Genomic DNA, 23,482 nt, shown 5'->3' on the forward strand with positions numbered 1-23,482 from the left:
TGTTTTCTATCTTTCTGTCAGCCTTGGCGCTCCTCTGATCGAGTGTGTTGAGTTGTGTGTGTGTGGAACACTGGAGCAGCATCACCTCTGATGGAAAAGACGAGATGACGTTCGATTTGTCCTAAGTAAACTGCAACACAGACACTTGTTTTCAAAGTGTAGTTTTTACTGATCTTATGAACAGTTACATTAAAACATTTCACATTAATTGTATAAAGACTTTTTGCATTAGTGCAGAAAAATCAAGTTATTGCATTGGAACTGTGACAGATGGTCTGAGGTGAACAACCAGCCTTTCCTTCATCTCATGCAAACACAGATCATAACTACACACGTGATTTAGAACTCAGAAAACAAAACTCCGAACGTGCTCACTGTTCATTCAAAGGGGTTTATTCACGTTGAAATTCAGAATATGACTGTGACACAACACAATTCACAGCAGGACTAAAAAAAACATTCAATCTGACACACAAATAATTACAAAAAAATTGTGTCATTTGGAAGAAATATGTTTTCACTTCATGCAAAAAGTGATTATTTACATTATTACAGTGTTAACTTTATTTATTCATAAACATGAATACACAGACACACACAGCTCCTGAAGTTCAGTTTTAATATTACTATATTTAAATTTATAATATATTTATAAGCTTGATTTTTTTTGGTCACAGTTGTGGTCATCACTTCTTGTTTCTTCCCACACCAGAGCAGACGCCCGTCATCAGTGGCCGTGTGTGTATTGGTTGTGGTGACATCAACCAAAGACCTGTTTTATTTGGATCAGGTTTAGAGATGAGAATTCAAATTATCCAGGAAGTCACCAGACAATAAAGCAATACATTTTTGGTCAAAATGTTCGAATTATTTTTTGCATCATTAAACCACCTCCGTTACATGGTCTATGGTATCTATGCACAGCTGCAGAGGAGGTAGTAGGCTAAGCTAATGCTAATGGATGTTCAGTGTGGACAGTATCAGTGATCAGCACCTTCCTTTTCCAAAATGGGCTTTAGATCATTAGTTTTAACCAGGCTAATGTTTCTTAATGGAACTAAGACTAAACATTAACAGCAGTTAGAACAGTGACAAAAACAGGAAAGATGGAGGCAGGTTTACCTGTAAATCCCCACGTGTCTTTGTGTTTATATGAAGATACCTACAGAGTATTGCTGGCTGTGAGAGCTGCTGCAGTGTGTGGCTGTCGTCACAGTCGTTTTTTTATTTTTATAATGCACAATATGAGAGGAAAGTACTTCACAACAATGGATAAGCAAAAGAGAAAAAGTAAAGTCTGCGCTTCTGGATCTTCAGCGTCCACAGATCCTCAGCGTTTAGTCTGGAGCCCAAAGTGTTCAAGAGTCAATTAATAAAAATACTGATTCACTGAGGAGCACAGACTACAGGCCACTGTGTTGACAGGACGGTGAAAGGAAAATACATCTAAAGGATTAAGAGTGACCTCTAAAACTCCAATCTGAACAGTTTCACGGTTTTCAGCTGGACATGAAAACTACAGTGTTGGTGTAAAAATGAGCTGCCAAGATGAGAACCATAAACGAGGATTTGAAGTTCTTAGAATGAAAATGTAGAACACGTCAGTGTGTCCACTGAAGCCTTTCAGCCAATCAGGACAAAGCTCTGTCATCAGAGGTGGTCCAGCCTGGTGCAACCATGCGGCTCGTCCTTGCTTAAGGTCGGACAAAATTTCTAACCAGCATGCATCATTCTGAATTTCCCCTTTGCGGTAATAAAGCATTTAAAAAAAAAATCTATCTATCCATGTATCTATGTATCTATCTATCGTTGAATTGCATAAAGTTGAACACACCTACTGTCTTGTTGGGAGTTGTGATGCCCCTCCCATCATAAGCAGCCAACCTGAGCAGGTAGCAGGCTGAATGGGAGGGTCATCAGCTGATCAGTATGACATGTTCCAGGACGAGAGAGCTTATATAATGAAACAGAGCCACTGTCGTGAGATCCAGACCGAAACAGGGACCACAGACTGACTGAAAACCTGGTCTGACATCAGAGGGAATATTTACAGAGCGAGAGCCATGGCTTAACACTTAAGTCTATGTAGCTGGTGGACGACTGGAGCAGTCAGACAACTAAAGGCTGAATGTAGCATCCTCCATGTCTGTTCATCCATCTACATAACAAAAGATGCAGATCTCTGTTTTTTTTTTCATTTCCCTTTCTCCTGCTCAATGACTTTGCTAATTGCCAGTAGGGTCGGGCGATTGGACGAATATATCATTTATTGGCAATTGGCGACTTTTTTGGGTGATTTTTTTTCATTTTATTTTGATAATTTAACAGTCTGCCTCCCTCAGAATTAAACTCAGTAAATAATTAACCTGTAAAGCACAGTTCAAAGTGTGAGCTGATAGGAACTGACAGATGGAATTGGTCTGAAGCCATCTTTATATAGGCCACTGTCCAATTGATTGGTGCAGAAAAGCAACGTCAATTCATAAATGGGGTAGACTGATTTTTTTTTTTCAGGGCTGATATCGATATCAATTATTACTTGTTAATGAGGCTGATAACTGATATTTGGAACCAATATACATTTACAGTAAAAATGAAAATCTCTCAAAATTTTGAATCTTACAAACTCCAACACAAAACTTGCCTTTAACATTTATCAATAAATATAAATTTAAAAAAATTATATGCCTGAGCTGGACGACTCAAATTAATAGATGGTTTAATACCATTAATACCTTTTGCTTAATTACATAATAGAGAATTAATAAATGTTGCTGTAAACTGTCCTCCAATTCTGGAACTGCCCTTTTATGAGCTAAGTGCAAGAAATAATGGCACAGCCTATTTATTTTCTAGTCATTTATATGGATGTTTGGTAATGCATTCAACTCCACGTTCTTGTCAGCTAACATTATATATAACACGTGAAAACACCGTCTCATAGGGATGAGTCATTTCAGTACTGTAATGTAACTAAGTAAGATAAGCAGCATGGAAGCGCAAAGAAGTCCCTGTTGCAACATAAGCTGTCTCCGCTACATAACGTTATTAACTTGGTCATTACAGGTAACACTGCAGGCTCACGTTATCACCACAACAAGGTTCGTTATTTGGACATTTTCAGCGGTGGAACTGGGAAACCGAGCAGGCTTTTCATTACAGAGGTAGCTCACATGCACTACGTGGTGTTTTGCAACTTCGTTGTGGAGGACTGTAATGTCTTTACTTGGGAAACATCAGCTGCTTTACCTTCAGTCCTCAGCGACTGCCCACGCTCAGCGGAAACTCTCCTCTCTCCTCCTCCTCACGCTGCGCTCGTGTGTGTGTCATGTGAGTGACAGCAAGACTTCAGCGTTATTGGCTGTTACTTGTGTGACATCTAGCCAATCAGAGATTGTTGTGGGCGGGACAATAAATGAAGCAGCGGCTTGAGAGCAAATGCCACAGAGAAAGAGACGGCAGCAGAGCCTCACTTTGTAATTACTTAATAATATCGGTGATCGTTAGAATAAAACGCTGATAGACGAAGGCTCATTAAGATTGGCAGTGTTAGAATCTTTTGCTTTGTTTAGGCCGCCTGGTTTGCCGGTTGTGTCAGGTTTAAAACCAAAATAATCCCAAGCCTAACTGCCAATCAAACGTTTTATTTTCAACTAGAGACCTTTTGAGCAGAACAGACGGAGCACAAAGCTGAAGTACATGACTTAGCTCAAACAAACCTTGATTGCGAGACCTTTCATAACTTCATTATATGAAGCTGAATGAAAGGTCGTAGTCATAAGTATATACAGTATGACAGTGTCAGCAGCTGTTCATCACATGCTTTAAAAAAACAGAAAAATCTTCCTTTACATTTTCACCAGCTTTGTCCCCTGACCCTAAAATCAAATTCAGAACAATCAGTGTGAATATTTAAACAGCTCATGCTATAGAGTGTTGTGATTGGCTCAGCTCAGGGTGTTTACAATTAACAGAGCCCAGTAGTGACCTGACACCTGGGGTTTGTTGTGTTGCCTTCACAGTCCACTCACAGTGTTGGATTACATTGCTGAGCACATCTTAAGGGAGCTGCTCTCTGCATTCGCCTTCTGCCGGACGCACTCTGCATCATGAACACAACAAAGAAACAGGAAGTCACTAATATAAAAGCGATCAACAGGTAAGAGCGCTGATGGACATGAACACAGAGCAAGTGTGATGGTCTCACCTGCCAGATCAGTGCGGGAGATCTCCACCAGCCCCTCGTAGAGACCTTTGATTGGGTTCTCTCCTGCCACCACCACTCCATGAAGCCAGATGAGCAGCATGCGGTGACCGTGCTCTTTGAAGCTTTTCATACCTAAAGTTCAATTATAACACGCATCTGAATCTGATCTGAGAGCAGTGGACTCTGGAAATGAAGTGGTTGAAACCTGCTCTTCTCTGTCAGAGGTGAATGAAAGCAGCTCATTGGTTGAGAGAGTAACATTCAAGAAGAGTAGGGGAAACTAAAACTCATCTAATGGTTTTAAATATAAACACAAGACCATTGACTGGCTGCAGCTGAGCCAGAAACCAGGTACGTCGTGTTGACTCTCAAACATGTACAGAACATGTTACAGGTTTTCAGGACACACCTTTAAACTGATCTGACTGCACTGTGTTACCACGGTAACTGTGACTCAATCAGCAGCTGCTGAGCTCATGTGCAGTCAGTGATGCGTTCATTTTCACTTACTGTTGTACTGTATGTAATGACTAGGCTTGGTGATACTCAATAATATTGAATACTGTGATATTTCTTGCCATGTGCTATAGCTTTATAATATTTATTGCAGTTTTGCACAGTTCACAGTTTTTACAAATATAATATCATAATAACAAGATATTTGTGCTGGACTGTATCGACATATTGCATTTTGTAATTGCCCAAGCTGAGTATTGACCTGTCTCTGAGGACCAATGTGGCATCTGAAGTTTAGATAAGAACTGTTTTTAAAGTCAGACCAACCAGCAGGACTCACCAGTGCAACTACAAGGACAGGGGCCCTCACTAGCTTCCTGCTAACAGCCAGCTGTGACCGAGCCAAAGTGACTGGAATTAAAACTACAGGTCATGGGAACTTTCCCCTGACTCACCAATAAACAGCATCTCTGTACTCATCTGCTGTGGTGTGGACATGGTCTGAATCAAATACTACATCCCTTTTTTGCTGAGAGTTAGATAAAAAGATCAATACCACTCTCATATCTGTGCATTAGCCTTCTTAGAGGGACTGGAAGCAGCCTCTCTCTCACCTGGCTGTCAGTTTTAAAGTTACAGGAAGCTAAGCTCACCTGTCCACTGCTGCTCTATAGCTCGTATATGTGCGTCGCTGAAGTCCCAGTGCTGTGCCAGAATCTTCCATTCCCCGCGGCAGAGGTGCTTGGTGGCCAGGCTCCACAGGACAGAGCGGAGGTGCTGCGTCTCCAGCTGGTGGTCCTGCCTGAAGCTCAGCGGCCTCCCTACCCAGCTGTCCTGATCCTGGCCCATGTGATCCTGACATTAACATCAGCAAAGCTCAAGGATGTTGATTAGATGCAAATGAAATCAAGTAGGGATGCACGATATCAGCAAGACATCAGTATTGGCCGATAAAAGCTTAAAAAGTTTATCATCGTTATCTGCAGATATGAAAATTTCTGCCGATGTGCCTGGCTGATGACGTCTTAACTATGCGCATGTGACAATGATAAATGGTTATTACCAGCGTATTTTGAGGTATCCCACACAGACAACAAAATTGCTATATGCAATACTTATAAAGCACCAGCGAGGAGGGACTAACCTTGCACTTGCTCGTGCAGCACGCAAATAAAATGAAAATATATGTTACTTAAAATCATATTGCATATCTTTTATTTTGTGCATTATTGAGTTCACTGTCAATGGGTGTTCCAGTGCTGTTTGCGGCTCACACAAAAGGAGCTTGGTTTTAAATTTGCTCAGTTTTAGATAGCACCAAAAAGGCCGACTAGTCTGCAGATGTTTTTTCAGCCTCATTCATTGTACTTTTAGGTCTGGATGTCAGCTACATGGTGCACTTTAATTTTGTGATTTTTCTGTAGCATGTCAATGACAGAATGGTTTTAGGGGAAGGATTTTACAAGCCTCTCTATTAATGCTAAGATTTATACTTTTTGTTGAAAATGTTATGTAAAAAAATAATTATAGCATGTATTTTATTTTGTTAATTAGAAAGTTCACTGACTGTCACCTGGCTGGCTGTTTTTGTGACAAACACAGTTTTACAGTTGCTCTTTTAAGCCAAAAATAAATGTGGCATTAATGTACATCTTATCCACACTGAAATGATTTATTTATTTATTTACCACAAGCAAATTTCTGTATTTGTAAAGGGATACATCTAGAGAAGAATTTAATGCTATGTCTTGTTTTATGTCTATATGTAGGCCATTACAAAAAATATTACTTATATATATATATATATATATGGACTTTGTGTTCAACTCCAGCGCATGACAACTGAAGCTGATGACTGTGGCTGCATGAAGAAGCATGAACCTTGTCACACAGTAACAGAGGAATCCTGCTGCAACAACTTCATGTCACACACTGAGGCTCACAATACACTCTGTGCAGGTGACAGATAACTGATTCATATTTAATTCAGACAAACCTGTTTGGCACTGAGCTGCACTGCAGTCTGCTTTAAACCTGTTATTTTTGTGCTGAGTCCTGACTCCATCTTTAGTTGGTCTGAAAAGTAACTTCGTCCTGTGACAGACTCTGGTTGGTTATCAGCGATCACAGGCTCATTCGGACCTGTCAAACACACACGACAGAAGTTGCATCTGGGCTGTGCAGGCCTACACCCACTGATGACAAACTCACCTTCTCCCATTTATAGAAGCGGTCAGCTTTGATGATCATGTCGACCAGGATTACATGGTTTCCTCTGGCTGCAACCTCCAGACAGGTTTTCCCCTGCTGCAGTCAATAAAACAGTGAAGAAGAAGGTTAGCCTTAAACCTGAGGCTGATTACATCATCACTGCAATCAACAAATATAAAGACATTTATCTATTTAATACTTTCATAACTGTAATGTAAAATGTTCAGTATAATGATATTATTTTCAGTTTGTTTTTGTTCTATTATTTAATTCTTTTGAGTTTAAAACATCAAAAGCAATTCATAACAGTAAATAAACCAAGAGACACATAAACAGTGGTGAAATGTAACTAAGAGCTTAGTGGTTGAAGGTCAAGGTCACAGTAACCTCACATCACATTCTTGTGAACACTATTTATCAGAAACAGCCGGAGGGAATTCCAGCACATCTAACACAAACATCCACTTCCTCTCAAGAGCTGAGTAGAATGTGGTGGTCAAAGGTCAAAGGTCACTGTGACCACACAAAACACAATTCATACACTAATTATGACAAAGAACGATTAATACTTTTTTATTAACTTCCCTCAAAGTCTTCACTTTGACCTTTGAATTCCACATTCGGCTCAGCTCTTGTGACAAAGTGAACGTTTGAGCCTAATTTGAAGGTGTTGCCGAGGAAGAGACAAAGCCTGTTGACTGTGTATGGAATTTAGCGCCGTGTGGTACCTTGTCAGCCACGTTGAGGTTAACACCTGAAATCAGCATCATCTCAGCCAAGTCCTGCCAGCCGTGCTCTGCTGCTATGTGCAGCACCGTCTGCTGTCTCTGTGAAGACAGGACACTGTTGTGTTGGACTGCAGCTCATGCTGAGCTCACACTTGAGCAGCTGCAGAGACTCGTACTCACGCTGTCAGTGACGTTCAGGTCACAGTCAGCGTCTATGAGCAGACGCGCAACCTGAGTGTGACTGCTGGACACAGCCACGTGGAGCGCCGTGTTGTGTTGCTGTTTTTACGCAGAGAAGAAGAATGTTTCATCAGATATGTGACTGAGTTTGTTCTTTGGTGGTGTAAAAACAACACAATGGCATCACTTTAGCATTCAGACTCATTATATACACATGTAATAAATGGGTTATATCACACTATAATGTGGTTGTTAAGAGTTAATTAATGACCAGTGGAGAGAAGAGGCTACACTCGACTGACAGAAATATGACCACACGCCCCCGCCCCACTACATCACACCCCCTCCACTGACTCATTATTATGAATTCTGATAAAAAAAACAAGTGTCTTTTTAAAGAAAATTTCCTCACTCTGTGAAATGATGTGAAACACATATCTACATCAAATTGTTGTGATGATAGCATCTTCTGAATTATTCTGATAATTTAAGAACTGAGAAAAATCTCTGTTGTGGAGGAAGAGGGTGGTGATGCTGTCTGCCACAGAAGTCTACCACAGTAAGTTAAAATCCTGCTTCCCAAACTATCCAGTCTAAAACTTCTCAAAGATGCTCTCTACAATGTAAAATAAATCATATTTACACATTCTTCCATCATCTTTTTCCCCACATCATACAAACCAAGAAGCAAATCACATGACAGTTGACGTGACTTACGCTGTCAACAGCATTGATGTTGATTCCTGACTCCAGAAGTAAACTGGCCTCTTTATCAAAGCCGTGCAGGGCGACGTAGTGGAGAGAGGTCATGTTCCTCTGCAGAGTTTACATTTTCACACCTGATTAAGAACCCTCAGCAACCTCAGTGTTTATTCAAAATGATATTTGACTTCAAATGAGCAAACCATACTTTAGTTTGTGTATTGACGTTACAGCCGGACTCCAGCAGCAGCTTGACACAGTCATAGTGACCTCCATCAGCTGCCAGGTGCAGAGCTGTGAGACCGTCCTGAAACACAAACAGGTGCAGGTGAGTCAGGAGCCGCCCACACCGAGGCAGACCGCTGCTGTTCAGAGAACATCAAACAGAAGAGACTCTTCACATGCTGCCAGCCTCATCACTGACGGGAGGACAGGAAGGACAGAGAACTGAGCCGGGACCAGTGTCAGAACCACCTCCAGATCAACGGAGCTGGTGGTGGACCTCGAGATCGTGGACTTGACTGGACTCACTACACTAATTCACTTTATAAAAGAGGACAGAGCAGGCTGGATCTGCTACGGAGACTCTGGGGCCAGTTGCACCTTAAGTTAAGATTTTCCTTAAAGTCCCAGTTTAAGATTTTCTTAAAATAAAAACTGTTGCTCAAAACACCCTTAAGTCTCTTTCCTTTAGGTTTCCTTAGAAAGTTCAATGTGTATTAAAGGTTTTCTCCTTATCTTGGTCTTACACTTAAGGAATCAGTTAAAGTCAGTTAAGAGCTGCACAGAAGACCTCAGTGACCAAACTAAGGAAAAAACTTCTGACTATCTTAACTCAACATGTCTGAGTTTCTGGTGATAAATGAAGAGGATGAACACATCCTGAGAGTTTCCTGTGACCAGAAGAACCTGATGGACCCTCAACGATGAAGAATGGATTTTGTTCTATAGTTTTGATAAACAGTCAGTTTATGATTTGTCTGATGACTCTACTTTCCACAGCTGTGCTCTTCAACTCCTTTTCTGTTAATGATTGTTCTGTGGTTTTATGCTACGGGATGTTTTTTCAGTCAGTTATTGGTATCAAACACTCAGACCTGTCTGCTGAACACTGTATTTTCTTTGTTATATTCCTCTTGAAGTTTCACCTTTTCCTCCTCTGACCAACTTGGTTTTCTTGCCTCCTTTTCTTCTGCCATTTCTTTCTACAGGCTAAATTTTGTGAGACCATAGCAAGTGAAATGATAACCAGTTGCTAAGGCCAGCAAACAAATGGTCTCCATGGAAACTGTAGAACTTTACCGCTTTAAAGTCTCTTTCATTTTTGAAACTAAGGAAATCTTTTAAGTGATTCTGTGCAACACCTAAGGAGAAATTCAACCTGTGTCATACTAAAGTAGAAAACTTTGTGCAACTGGCCCCAGGAGCTCCTGAGGATCCTCTATGACCCTGTGGTGGCATCAGCAGCATCTCCACTGCTGACAGGAACAGACTGATAGACTGAAGACCAGCTCTGCTCTTGCATCTTTGTGAAGTTCAGCCCAGTGGAGGGAGTGGTTGACAGGAGGATGATGCCTCAGCCATCACCCCTAAACTTCTATTCCACAGATGTTCATTATCTCTGCAGGAATCTCCTGCCATCAAAAGGCCCAACAACAACAAAAAAAAAACGACAAGCAATTATTTATCCCACTCTCCAGCTTTGACATCTGCAGGTCGCCCCCATTCCTATATTTTTAATACACTAAAACTTCTGTAGTGGTTCTAATAGATTCATTTTATCTAATTTTTCAGTTTGGGTCTAAATATTCACTTAGGTTTTGACCTGATTTAATGTCTCCACACAGACATGATGCTGTGACACATTTTCATCCTCTTACAGTCAACAATAAACAGTGAGTGAGAAACAACTGAAAGAAGCATCTGTGAACTGAGGGTGTGTGGAGAAAAAATTAAACACAGTCCCTATGATGATGTTAAACTGTTCTCAGACCAGTCCAGAGACCTCACCATGTTCCTCTCATCCACGTCTACTCCGGTCTCCATGATCTTCTGCAGCACCTCTGTGTGGCCACGCTTTGCTGCTAGATGCATGGCTGTGTTCTCCTCCTGCAGGCCAGAAATCACAACACTTTACAACACTTTACAACCAGAGACCCACAACTTCCTTCACACGCATCGATGAAAACTCACATCATCTCACCTGTGTGTGACACTACCTACTGCAGCTGCAGTTTGCCTTTGATAATGGTCATCAATTATAATGAGAGAGCGCACTGGAAAACTACAGCCCTTCACCTAATGCTTTATTATAGTCTACATCAGTGGTTGGCAACTGGTGGCCCGCAGGCCAAAACTTGCCTGCCAGCAATAATGAAGCTCTAGCATAAGTTCAATCAGGAAGACCTATCCTCTTGCTTGCATATGCTGTATATAATCCTAATTAAGGCACACCTCTTCTCACACATTCACTCATTATTCCCTCTTTTTTCCGGCCCGTGGATGTCATTGTCCTATCAGCTGTTCAGTCAGCTGTTCACAACTAACCAATAGCAGGGCGACAAGATTTCTCGTTAGCCTATCCTCTGCTGGCACCCCCTTTTTTTAAGATGTTCCTTCTCAGTTTTAGTTTCCTGCTCTGCTGATGTGCGCCCCTCCTCCTCCCCAATGTCCACCTGGTTCCAGAGTTCATCAGCCATAATCTGTCTCAGAGGGTTCTTCAGTCTTCTTGGCATCAGAGGGTTCTTTGGCATCTCTTCGTCAGAGGTCTCTCAGCCATCCCATCGGCGAGGGATCTTCAACCTTATCAGTTTCGGAGCATTCTCAGCCATCTTCAGCATCAGAGGTTCTTCAGCCATCATCAGCAGAGGGATAGTCAGCCACCACCACCACCACCAGTGTTTGGTCTCGGGGGGATTATATTCGTATACGTTCATGTATTTTGCTGCCGCTCATCCTAAACCTAAACATCTCCCCCACGAGACCAAGCGCCAAAGTCTATAATTTCAGCACTATTCATCACATGTCTTGTCTAATTAAAATATTTACTTTCACTTCATTCACTTGTCTCTCCTGATTGAAATATCTTGGTAATCTTATTTATCTCTATCTTAGAATATTAATAAAATAGAGAATCTCCTCCCTCCTGAAGACACTTATACTTTTATCCACGTTGAGTGAATGACAGACACAACCGTGTCACATCAGGAGTAGCTCACAGCACCTGATTCTACTATAGATCTCCATCATAGCAGTAAGAGTTACCCACAGAATCACTTCCTCTTTAGCGATTTTGTCTACAAAATAAAAGCAAAAGAATGTTTTTTTTAATATAGTGCAGTTCTATAATTCAAATGAGCTTTTGGTTTTTATTGAGAAAAGTTCAGACATGAAGTTCCAAAGATTCTGTTGCTTGCTTCATAGACCTCCGAGATAGCGGACATAGCGGACATGATGTGAAATGAAAAAATAACACCAGTTCAATTAATCAGTCAAATATATATATGTGACTGTGGCCACACAATAAAGTACACTTAAGTTCCATTTTCAGTTTCTTCAAATTGGCCTTTGATTATTTTCTGGCCACCATGTAATGGGTTAGGAAAAAATTGGCCCGAAGCCAAATTTGGTAATTGTTAAAATGGTAAAAATAAATTAAATTGGACATATTTTTGTTGGTCAGTCACAAACCTTTGTATTTTATAACCTGGATGACTTTACTCCCAGATAGGGGCCTCATGTATGAACCAGTCTGGTCCTAAGAAACCAACAGAACACCAGCGGTCTAATGGTCTGTGAGGGTCACCTGGGATGGATTCTAGTTCCCAGCCTGAATTATTGTGTCAGTCCACCGCTGTACAAAGGCACAGCAGTAAGATGAGGGTTGGACTCTGCGGCAGGGACTGTGATAAACTGCAAAACACTGGATGGTAGGTGTAAAGCACTGGGTTCACATCTGACCACATGCTGGATGTAAAATGAACCCACATGTCTCAACACTTTGTGGTAAGTGTCATATTCACATATTTAAAGTGTCCTGCTCTGAGAAACTGCTCTCTTCCCCTGGAGGAGGCTCTACATGATGGTGGTGGTCCTGAGTTACCAAAGACATTTTACATTTACATTGACATCATCTGTTGAAAATGTATATTGATCAGAGAACCAACCATTAAGAAACATACTTGGATTACATGACGGATTGGATGACACAAAGGTCTCCTGGCTGACCTCAGAGTCTGGAAGTCTGGAAGAAGAACCTGGATCTGCAGAAACCACTGTACAGTACCAATCCAGATGTGACTAACCAACTCGTAAACTCTTATTGTTCTACAGTTTTGACTGTGGGTCAGTGATGTTCAGATACAATTGTTCCAAACAGTGCTGCTGTGAGCAGATGTGACAAGAACTGATGGTGTGTTCACTTACGTCCAGTATGGCAGGTAAAGGAGCAACTCTATGACCTTAAAGTGTCTAAGCATGCTGTGTGTTTCTCAGTAGAGGTGCCTAGAAATAAAAATTCTTTTATTGTGAAACACCTGTTAACACAGGTCCGTTAACTTCAGAGGAAGTTAATGGATTTCTACTTTATGCGTGATCGGCCATGGCGCCGCGGATGGCTGCCTCGGTGTTTTGGTGCGCATTTTTTTGCCTTATTTTCTTTATAAATCCAGTTTTCTGCCTTGGTTTCCGGAGCTCTTTCACCAGAGAAGAGTTCATTAATATCAGAGAAACAACTCCAGAGGATTTTTTTCCTACTTTTCTCGACTCACCTGTGGGATTATTGGACATTTTGGTCAGAGGTCACTGACCGTTGCTCTCGCAGTGAAACGCCGGAGGAGAGGAAAACGTGCTGCTGCGCTTGCGCGTCTCCGCCGGCGCGGACTCCGCACACCTCTCCCAGGTATCTTTCTCTCCAAGGTGCGTTCACTGCCCAACAAGCTGGATGAACTTCAGCTACTGGTGCAGAAGAACAGAGACTTTTCCTCATCTGCCGTCCTGTGCTTCACGGAGACGTGGCTGTGTGGATCGATCCCGGACTCTGCGCTGGAGCTGGCCGGCTTCCAGCTCTTCAGAGCGGATCGCGACACAGAGCTGTCCGGCAAAACCAAAGGTGGAGGAATCTGCTTTTATGCAAACAGTGGCTGGTGCAGAGACGTGACAGTGATCCTGCAGCACTGTTCTCCTGACCTGGAGACTTTCATCATAAACTGCAGGCCCTTCTACTCCCCCCGTGAGTTCACCTCATTCATCCTGGTCGGTGTTTCCATCCCACCACAGGCCACAGCAGATACTGTGTGTGGAGCGGACCAACCCGGACTCCGTAGTTATTGTCCTTGGTGACTTTAACAAAGGTGACCTCAGCCACGAACTGCCCAAATACAGACAGTTTGTTAACTGCCCGACCAGAGAGGGGAACACTCTGGACCACTGTTACACCACAATCAGTGGTGCTTATCACGCCGTCCCCCGGGCTGCACTGGGCCACTCTGACCATGTCATGGTCCACCTGATTCCCACATACAGGCAGAAACTAAAACTGTGTAAACCTGTTGTGAGGACATCGAAGCAGTGGAGCAGTGAAGCCATAGAGGATCTGCGGCATGTTTGGACTGCACTGACTGGGAGGTGTTCAGGACTGCTTCCAACAGTCTGGATGAGTTCACAGAGGCTGTGACGTCATACATCAGCTTCTGTGAGGACTGCTGTATCCCATCACGCACCAGGGTGAGTTATAACAATGACAAACCCTGGTTCACAGCTAAGCTCAGTCAGCTCAGGAGGCAAAAGGAGGAAGCTTTCAGGAGTGGGGACAGGGACAAGTTTAAAGAGTCCAAGTACAGGTTTAGCAAGGCGGTGAGAGAAGCTAAACGTCTGTACTCTGAGAAACTTCAGCTCCAGTTCTCAGCCAATGACTCTGCTTCTGTCTGGAAAGGGCTCAGAAAGATCACAAACTACAAACCTAAACCCCCCCACTCCATTAACGACTTCCGTCTGGCCAACGATCTGAATGAGTTCTACTGCCGCTTTGAAAGACAGTGGGACAAGCCTGACACTAACCTCCACATCAGAGCCACATCAGAACCCCCCTCCTCCTCCCCTACCAAAGGAACATCTCTCTCTATCCTGGAGAGAGATGTCAGCAGGCTTTTTAAGAAGCAGAACCCCCGCAAAGCAGCCGGTCCTGACTCTGTCTCTCCATCATCCCTGAAGCACTGTGCTGATCAGCTGTCTCCAGTGAGGTGTTGAAGATGTCCGTGAACACTGGACACCTGCCACGTGCCAGCCTGCTTCAAATCCTCCACCATCATCCCTGTCCCCAAAAAACCAAGGCCCACAGGTCTAAATGACTACAGACCCATTGCCCTGACCTCTGTGGTCATGAAATCATTTGAGCGCCTTGTCCTGTCCCATCTCAAATCCATCACTGACCCACTCCTGGACCCCCTGCAGTTCGCCTACAGAGCCAACAGGTCTGTAGACGACGCCGTCAACATGGCTCTCCACTTCATCCTCCAGCACCTGGACTCCTCAGGGACCTATGCCAGGATCCTGTTTGTGGACTTCAGCTCTGCCTTCAACACCATCATCCCGGCTCTGCTGCAGGACAAGCTCTCCCAGCTGAGCGTGCCTGACTCCACCTGCAGGTGGATCACCGACTTCCTGTCTGACAGGAGGCAGCACGTGAAGCTAGGAAAGCACGTGTCTGACTCCCAGACCATCAGCACTGGATCCCCACAAGGCTGCGTTCTTTCTCCTCTGCTCTTCTCCCTGTACACCAACACCTGCACCTCCAGCCATCAGTCTGTCAAGCTCCTGAAGTTTGCAGACGACACCACTCTCATTGGACTCATCTCTGATGGCGATGAGTCTGCCTACAGGTGGGAGACTGAGCGTCTGGTGACCTGGTGCAGGCAGAACAACCTAGAGCTAAACGCTCTGAAGACAGTGGAAATGATAGTGGACTTCAGGAAGAGCCCAGCCCCACCCACCCCCATCTCCCTGTGTGACTCCCCCGTGGCTACCGTGGAGCATTTTCGCTTCTTGGGAACCACCATCACACAGGATCTCAAATGGGAGCTAAACATCAGCTCCCTCATCAAAAAAGCTCAGCAGAGGATGTATTTCCTGAGGCAATTGAAGAAGTTCAACCTGCCAAGGACTATGATGGTGAACTTCTACACCTCCATCATTGAGTCCATCCTCACCTCCTCCATCACCATCTGGTACGCTGCTGCCACGGAGAGGGACAATAACAGACTGCAGCGTATCATCCACTCTGCTGAGAAGGTGATTGGCTGCAATCTCCCATCCCTCCAGGACCTGTACGCCTCAAGGACTCTGAGGCGTGCAGGGAAGATTGTAGCTGACTCCTCCCACCCTGGACACAAACTCTTTGAGACACTCCCCTCTGGCAGGAGGCTGCGGTCCTTCAGGACCAAAACCTCTCGCCACAAAAACAGCTTCTTCCCATCTGCTATCAGCCTTATCAACAAGGCTAGAGAGCCCCACTGTTGCTGATCAATTGCACCAATCACCAGAAAAAATTCCTTGTATGTGAAAACATACTTGGCAATAAAACTGATTCTGATTCTGATACTGATTCTGATTCTGATTCTGATCAGACTGCAGTTTAATTCAGTGTTATTTTATTTGACTTTGTGTGTAAATAATTTGTAAGTGAATTAAAGAAATAATGAAACCCATTTCATTATCATAAAATTTTATTGAATTTTATTGTATTGAATATCCTTTTTATTTCATTATAACATGTTAACTTCAAAATGCCCTTTTTCTAAAGTCTGATTTTATTTCTAAATTTCACTTTCACAGTTTCATTTCCCTGATATCATTTTTCATAATGACAGATTTAAAAGTGATATCACCAGAAGTGACACTATGAAATAAAAAGTTTTTAAAAATGCCATAATGGAATATAAAAATACTTTTGAAAATGACAATTTCTTCTGATGAAATAAAAATATTAAAATAATCTCTATGGTACAGACCTCATGGTGACTGATCACCTGATCTGATCAGTGGAGTAGGCAGTGGCTCAGTGTGAGCTGTGACTCTGAGTCACCTATGTCTGACCAGTGTCTAAACAGATCCTGGGTTCACACTGTTTGTTTTTGATGGATATATTTCAGCTTGTTTTCATTTGGTGTGGTCTTGGCAAGAAATCACAAATAACATATTTAATATTATGCACTAAAACATATTTTCATGTAAAACAGCCTGTGTCTGCTTCTTATTTTGAGTACAGACCTTGTGTGTGTGTGTGTGTGTATGTGTGTGTGTGTGTGTGTACCTTATCCTTCAAGCCATGTGTACAACCCATTCCAATCAGGAACTCCACCACCTCCAGTTGTCCATGTTCAGCAGCCAGGTGAAGAGCTGTCTTCCCTGACTGGTCAGAGAGACGTTAGCAGGTTACACACAGGAGCTGCTGCGTATACACTATACTGTACCGGACTGTACACATACACATACACATAAACATACACACACACACACACACACACACACACACACACACACACACACACACACACTGCATCCTGCTCTGTTCACCTTTACAAACATCCTCATGTTTATTCAGATAAAGACCTGAAAACAGGATTTGGACTGGTATAGAAACACATTTGTACTAAATCACCTGTAAACAACGGTGTAGATTTGGTTGGTGGGGACACGAAACACAAGTTAATTGAATGGTTTATTAACATATGATCTGTATTTATATTTAAATAAAATACAGTGTACATAGTATACACAGTGACAGATCAAAGACTAAAAGAGAGTCAACTTTTGGAGATGACTTGTCAACAGAAAAGAGGGAAAAAAACATCATCATGTTTATATTCAGTCGTCCTACTCGTGCTGCAGTTTCCCTTTTCACCTTGATTTCACAGTTAAAACCAGCTCCACTTTCACCTGCCACAACAGTAACATGCTGCTGATCCAGTGATGCATCACTGTTAACGATCTAATCATGTCAGGTCACATGAAACACCACATTTACACCCAGGCTTGAGGTGTGGACTGACCGCTCTAATCTGCTCTATCCTCCTCTCTGTTTGCAGTAAGTGTGATATTTGTACATGATGTGAGCTTCCAGATAGTCCCACACCCTTTCAGCCAATAAAATGCTAGCTGCTCTGGTAGGCCACGGGTACAGACATGTCCACATCCATATGCAAACCTATGACCTTGTCTGTAAATGAGCGGAAACAGTCACCTTGTCCTCTCTGTCCAGACAGATGTCCTCCAGGTCCTCCATGATGAACTCCAGTACTCTGATGTGGCCTCGCTGAGCAGCACAGTGCAGCATTGTCAGACCATCCTGACACACACACACACACACAAACACACACACACACACACACACACACAGGTATCAGTCAGACAGTGACCTCTGACCCTGTAGTGATGCTGAGGTGAAGCCTCCTCTTACCTTGTTCTTACAGCTGAGCTGAGCTCCACAGGAGACCAGGACCTGCAGGATCTTCAGGTGACCAAACCAAGAAGCCAGAAGCAGAGCGTTCATGCCGAACTGTGGGCAAACATTTGGAACAGTGAGGACAAGAAGAGTATCAGGTTCTCCTGCAGGTCAGGACGGAGACCATGAAGTCCAGCAGACTCTCTGTAGACCTCTGAGATAGAGATCAGGACTAAAAGCTTCTGAGTATTCTCAGGAGAACAGTGGAAGAAGAACTGGAACCAGGACTCTTCTAGAGCTGGAGTCTAGACAAACTGACAGTTCACCTTTCAGCTCCACATTGACCTAAAGCAAACAGACAAGAAAAGACTGGAGGGACCTGAAGAGGACAGTTCACAGGGACTTCCTGTCCAGAGTCTGAGAGGATCTGACAGGCAGACTGAGATAAACTGGCCAGGTCCAGGTTCTGAGTCTGTAGAGACTCGAGAAGACTGAAGCTGGATCTGCTGCTCAAGGGGGTCCTACAAAGTCCTGGATTAAGGGTCTGAAAATCTTTTGCAAATTAGACATTTCAGTTTTTGGTTTTTCATACCTCTGCAAAATTTTCTTAAAACATATTTTTACTCAGTCGTGATGGTGACAGGTGAAGTGACAAAATCTTGTTCTGGATCCAGTGTCTCAGGTCCCTGAGCCAGGTCAGTGAAGAGAGGACACTTTAATAACTTTAATCATTTCACATGGTAGATATTCTACTGTCTAATAAATATTATACTCTGGTTTACTTTGTTCCTCATTTTGTTAAAAACAGAGAGCTGGAGAGTTTCTGAGAGAATCAAATCAGATCCTTAAGGGAGGTGAGGGTTGCGATCAAAATGAAATTTACAGAAAAGTAATTCTGAACATTAGCAAGAACTCAACTAAATATATGAGAGAAATGGAAAAGAGCTTAATGAATTAAAATAATGACATTTCAAATAATGATAAAAGATTCATCACACCAAGAAAAGTAAAGATATTTGGTTCAAACACTGTTGATCTGAAGTAAAAAGATCTATGATGAGGACTGAGAGGAAGGTAGCTCATACATAATAATAATTATTTTATTAATAATAGTAACAGAATAATGATTATTTTTAAGTAAAGAAATGAGGGAATCATTCATATATAACTACAAACACACAGTGTCCCTCTCATCAACGTCAGTGTCATGGTCCAGGAGGAGACGAAGAGCCTGTTCATTCCCAGCTCCTGCTGCCCAGTGTAAAGCTTTCCTGTCTATCTGTACAGAGAGAGAGAGAGAGAGAGAGAGAGAGAGAGAGAGAGAGAGAGAGAGAGAGAGAGGTCAGAGAGAGAAAGAAAGAGGTCAGAGAGAGAGAGACAGGTCACACAGAGAGAGAGAGACGTCAGAGAGAGAGGTCAGAGAGAGAGAGAGAGACAGGTCAGAGAGAGAGAGAGACAGAGAGGTCAGAGAGAGAGAGAAAGAGGTCAGAGAAAGAAAGAGGTCAGAGAGAGAGAGACAGGTCACAGAGAGAGAGAGAGACGTCAGAGAGAGAGGTCAGAGAGAGAGAGAGACGGGTCAGAGAGAGAGAGACAGGTCAGAGAGAGATAGACAAGTCAGAGAGAGAGAGAGAGAAAGGTAAGAGAGAAACAGAGGTCAGAGAGCGGTAGAGAGACAGGTCAGAGAGAGAGATAGACAAGTCAGAGAGAGAGAGAGAGAAAGGTAAGAGAGAGACAGAGGTCAGAGAGAGGTAGAGAGACAGGTCAGAGAGAGAGAGAGACAAGTCAGAGAGAGAGAGAGAGAAAGGTAAGAGAGAGAGGTCAGAGAGAGGTCAGAGAGAGAGAGAGAGAGAGAGAGAGAGAGAGAGAGAGAGAGAGAGAGAGAGAGGGGCAGGTCAGAGAGACAGAGACACACAGACAAACCACGCAGTCTGACGTCAGCAGTCACGGCTGTAGCTCCCAGTTGTGTACATTAACATGCCTCACTTCCTTTTTGTGTGCTGTTCCAGTGCTGACAACATCAAAAGTGTGTAACATCCCAAATAAAAGAAGTCTGAAGATAGGACTCTGTTGGATCTTTTTTAAATTATTTTTTAGTATGTAATGAATATTTAGTTTTATCTTATCTGATTGATTCTATTTATTTTTCTCCTTCTTTTTCTGAAGGAGATTTCAAACCTATTTTAGGGTTAGGGTTAGGGTTACATAACACATGGAGTCATACCTCATTGTTCAGGATTAACACTGTATTTACCTGAGGTGCACAGGTAAGCCTTATGTACAGAACGCTGTGGCACAGATGTTGATGGATACTGCCCACATGGGGAAGCTCTAGTTAGAAACCTTCACTTTAGGTTTACTGTGCTACTGCACTTCTATCTATATCTAATCTAGTCTTATTTTAAAATACAACTATAGAAAACATAGCATCGATCCCAGTCACTTGTTAAAACAAGAACCTTTAGTTGATATTCACTGGTCACTGAAAAGTAAAACACTTGGACTGAATACTGGAGCTGTCCATCAGTTTGATAGAAACTGAAACACAAACATGTGTCAGCTCCAGAGGGATTGTGCTCCTAAGTGGAGATATTTGAAACCAATGAACGGCCCAGAAAAGTGGCCATGTTTTGTTTGTCCTTACTTTATTCTTGGCCTTGACGTCCACACCCTTCTTGATCAGTTCCTGCATTTTTCCAGTGTCATTCCTCTTTGCAGCATCGTGGAGCTCCTTCTCTGACCACAGCACTGTAAGGGATGACAGACAGGTGTCAGTGTGTCTGAACAACAGTGAAAAGCCACAACAAAACATGGTCTGGCTTTTGTTTGATGGCTAAGACTTAGGCATTAAACCCTAGCATGAGTACTAGATAGAAAAATAAATCCAGCCCCATACACATTCTTCTGATGCAAGACCAGTTCAATGGCCCAATTCTTGCCCATATACAGCATGATTGTCAGATGCTACTTCTACATCTGGACCAGTTTTGGTGCACACACAGAAAATCTTCCAGCTGTCAGCCAATAAAGCAGAATAACAGCCGCACTCTGCCCAGACATGGAAGTACACGGGCCAGACTCGGGCCAGTGGTCCAGGCCAGAAGTTTAATTTAGCTCTGGAGGATATGTGCAGGCAGTATTGTACAGCGTTGTCTTGCAGCATGATAATGGGAGTTTAACACGACAAGTCCAGTGGTCGTCTTCCAAGAATCCTCCACCGTGAGGTCCCTGACTGACATCCTGAGGTGACGTTAAAATCTGAAATTCACGTGTCACAGCAGTTGTGGAAACTCAAATGTGGAAACTCTTCCTCACAAGTCTTTTCCCGCTTTTTTGAGGAACAATTTCGACAAGAACAGAATATTAACAGCATACGGTACGTTACTGTCCACCGTCATATACACACCACAACAGACAGAGATACGGAGTGTAACAGAAGTGAAACAGTAACGTGTGTCCCTGTGTGGTCAACACGGACATCCTGCTGATACAGATGACAGGACACACACACACACACACACACACACACACACACACACACACACACACACACACACACACACACACACACACACACACGCTGTTTGGTAACGGTACTGACAGATATCGTCCTCCGACGCCAGGTCGTCCTCCATCTTTGCAGAGTGTTAACGGTTCCTCTCTGTCATTGCGCTGTTACAGGTCGCAGGAGGCTGGACGCTTTACTGAACTGTTACAACCGCCAAGCCACACACAGTAAAACAGGAAATACCGATTTCTGGTCACAACCTTCCAAAATAAAACGACTATGTACAACTTGAAAAGACCAATGTGTGGGATTTAGTGACATCTAGCGGTGAGGTTGCCAACTGAGGACCCTTCCCTTCACCTCCCTCTTTACAAGCATATAAGAGAATCTACGGTGGCCTCAAGGTGACACAAAAAACGACAGCTCCTTTTTAGAGCCAGTGTTTTGTTTGCCTGTTCTGGCCTACAGTAGAAACAAGGTGGTGCAACATGAAGGGCTCCATGGAAGAGGACCTACTTCCTGTCTAGATATGAAAGATAACCACAACACAACAATTTTACTTACAGGTGAGTAAACACTAATGAAAACTCAGTATTACATTCAATTTTTTATATTCCACTTCTCAGTAAACCCCAGAGAATCCTACCCACAGGTCCTGTAAACAACAGCATCGACTTTAAAAGTTGAAACATGCTTTCTGAGTAACTCAAAGATGGTGAGTGCATCTATTTTAATCATCAAATAAGCTGTTATGTTCAGTGTAAAACATGTAAAATGCCTCACAATTTCCAAACTCAACTCAAATACTACTCCAAATAAATAGGGGGCAGCATATTACCAGAAAGTTGGGGCATCCACTCCTATTATATGGCATGTTTTCACTGAGCAGTACAGTTCAGTTCGGTACAGTAAAGTATGTAATTATTTGTGTTTCCATTTGTGAATGGTACAAAAACAAACGACCCATCCTGTACCATTTTTTGGCACCCTTCCATTGAGGGTGGAGCTAGACCAGGCTAGACCCAGTGCAGTCCATTGATTGGGCGACAGAGAATCGTCCCCTTCCCCTGTGGCATAGTTGGACTGGGCATTGGGCACATCAGGACACGTGCAGGGTGTCAAAAAATCCATAAAGTTTTTACTGGCTCTGTCACTCAGGCTGCGTTGAGCTAATGTTAGCTTAAGTAAATCTAACCTCAACAGTTTCGATTATGTAGCTGGTAGGTTGTTCTCTTCAGTTATTATTAGACTAATGACATCAATTTCACACCCAGTCTGCTCAGTCAGAGAGACAGGGAAGATGTAGCGGTGGCAGGAGCAAAGGGTGGAGGAAAGAGTAAAGGAACATCCTCACAGTTACTACTTCTTCCTCCTCTCATGTTGGACTGAGGGCAGACTGGACATTACAGTGACTCACTATCACCTCTAGAGATACAAAATGGTATTAGGAGACAGGGCGGGCTGGGGCAAACTGGTTAGCATGCTAACTTCAGTAGTTATCTCTACAACAGAATACATGGACGTCTCTGATTTAACATCAAATTGGTTAATTCATCACATTCTGTTGATAATCTTAATTTAAATGAACTCTAACGTGATGAGACAGCATCAGCAAAATGTTCGGCATGTTTTCTTGAAAAATTTATTGATTAGCAAACTGCTCTTAATTTTCCATCAATTAAATCAGTAAGTAATGTTTCAGCACTATCCATCCATCCATCCATCCATCCATCCATCCATCCATCCATCCATCCATCCATCCATCCATCCATCCATTTTCTATACTGTTTATCCGAACCAGGCAGGGAGGCTGGAGCCAATCCCAGCTGACATTTGGCAAGGGCGGGGTACACCCTGGACAGGTCACCAGTCTATCACAGGGCTGACATATGGAGAAAAACAATCACAGCTGTGGGCAATTTAGAGGCACCAGTCAACCTGATGTGCATGTCTTTGGACTGTGGGAGGAAGCTGGAGGACCTGGAGGGAACCCATGCAGACACAGAGAGAACATGAAAACTCCACACAGAAAAGCCCCAGCCCCCCGGGGTTCG

General features: G+C 43.0%; 1 protein-coding gene across 6 annotated transcripts; it reads right to left on the bottom strand.

Moving 5' to 3' along the window:
- Positions 1–145: 145 nt before the first annotated feature.
- ankdd1a (ankyrin repeat and death domain containing 1A) lies at positions 146–21,662 on the bottom strand. 6 transcript variants are annotated; one of them, XR_011687222.1, is made up of 16 exons: positions 21,522–21,662; positions 20,565–20,668; positions 19,104–19,202; positions 17,939–18,037; positions 17,723–17,827; positions 16,793–16,891; positions 10,495–10,593; positions 8,693–8,791; positions 8,500–8,598; positions 7,783–7,881; positions 7,603–7,701; positions 6,875–6,970; positions 5,317–5,518; positions 4,208–4,339; positions 3,250–4,102; positions 146–772 (listed from the first exon to the last, which is right to left on the bottom strand). XR_011687222.1 is itself a non-coding variant. In XM_071472908.1 (16 exons), the coding sequence occupies exons 1-15, from the start codon at positions 21,553–21,555 to the stop codon at positions 4,041–4,043; spliced, it is 1,527 nt and encodes a 508-aa protein (XP_071329009.1). In that variant the 5' UTR covers positions 21,556–21,662; the 3' UTR covers positions 146–772; positions 4,032–4,040. The 6 variants fall into 6 exon arrangements, 5 of the variants coding, with proteins under 5 accessions (XP_071329009.1, XP_071329008.1, XP_071329007.1 ...); XM_071472908.1 differs by having other exon boundaries at positions 4,032–4,102; XM_071472907.1 differs by having other exon boundaries at positions 146–3,878; positions 4,032–4,102.
- Between the last annotated feature and the right edge of the window lie 1,820 nt (positions 21,663–23,482).

Source organism: Trachinotus anak, unplaced genomic scaffold (assembly GCF_046630095.1).
Source record: "Trachinotus anak isolate AG129_WGS33_773 ecotype Australia unplaced genomic scaffold, CSIRO_AGI_Tana_v1 ptg000042l, whole genome shotgun sequence".
Classification (NCBI taxonomy): domain Eukaryota; kingdom Metazoa; phylum Chordata; class Actinopteri; order Carangiformes; family Carangidae; genus Trachinotus; species Trachinotus anak.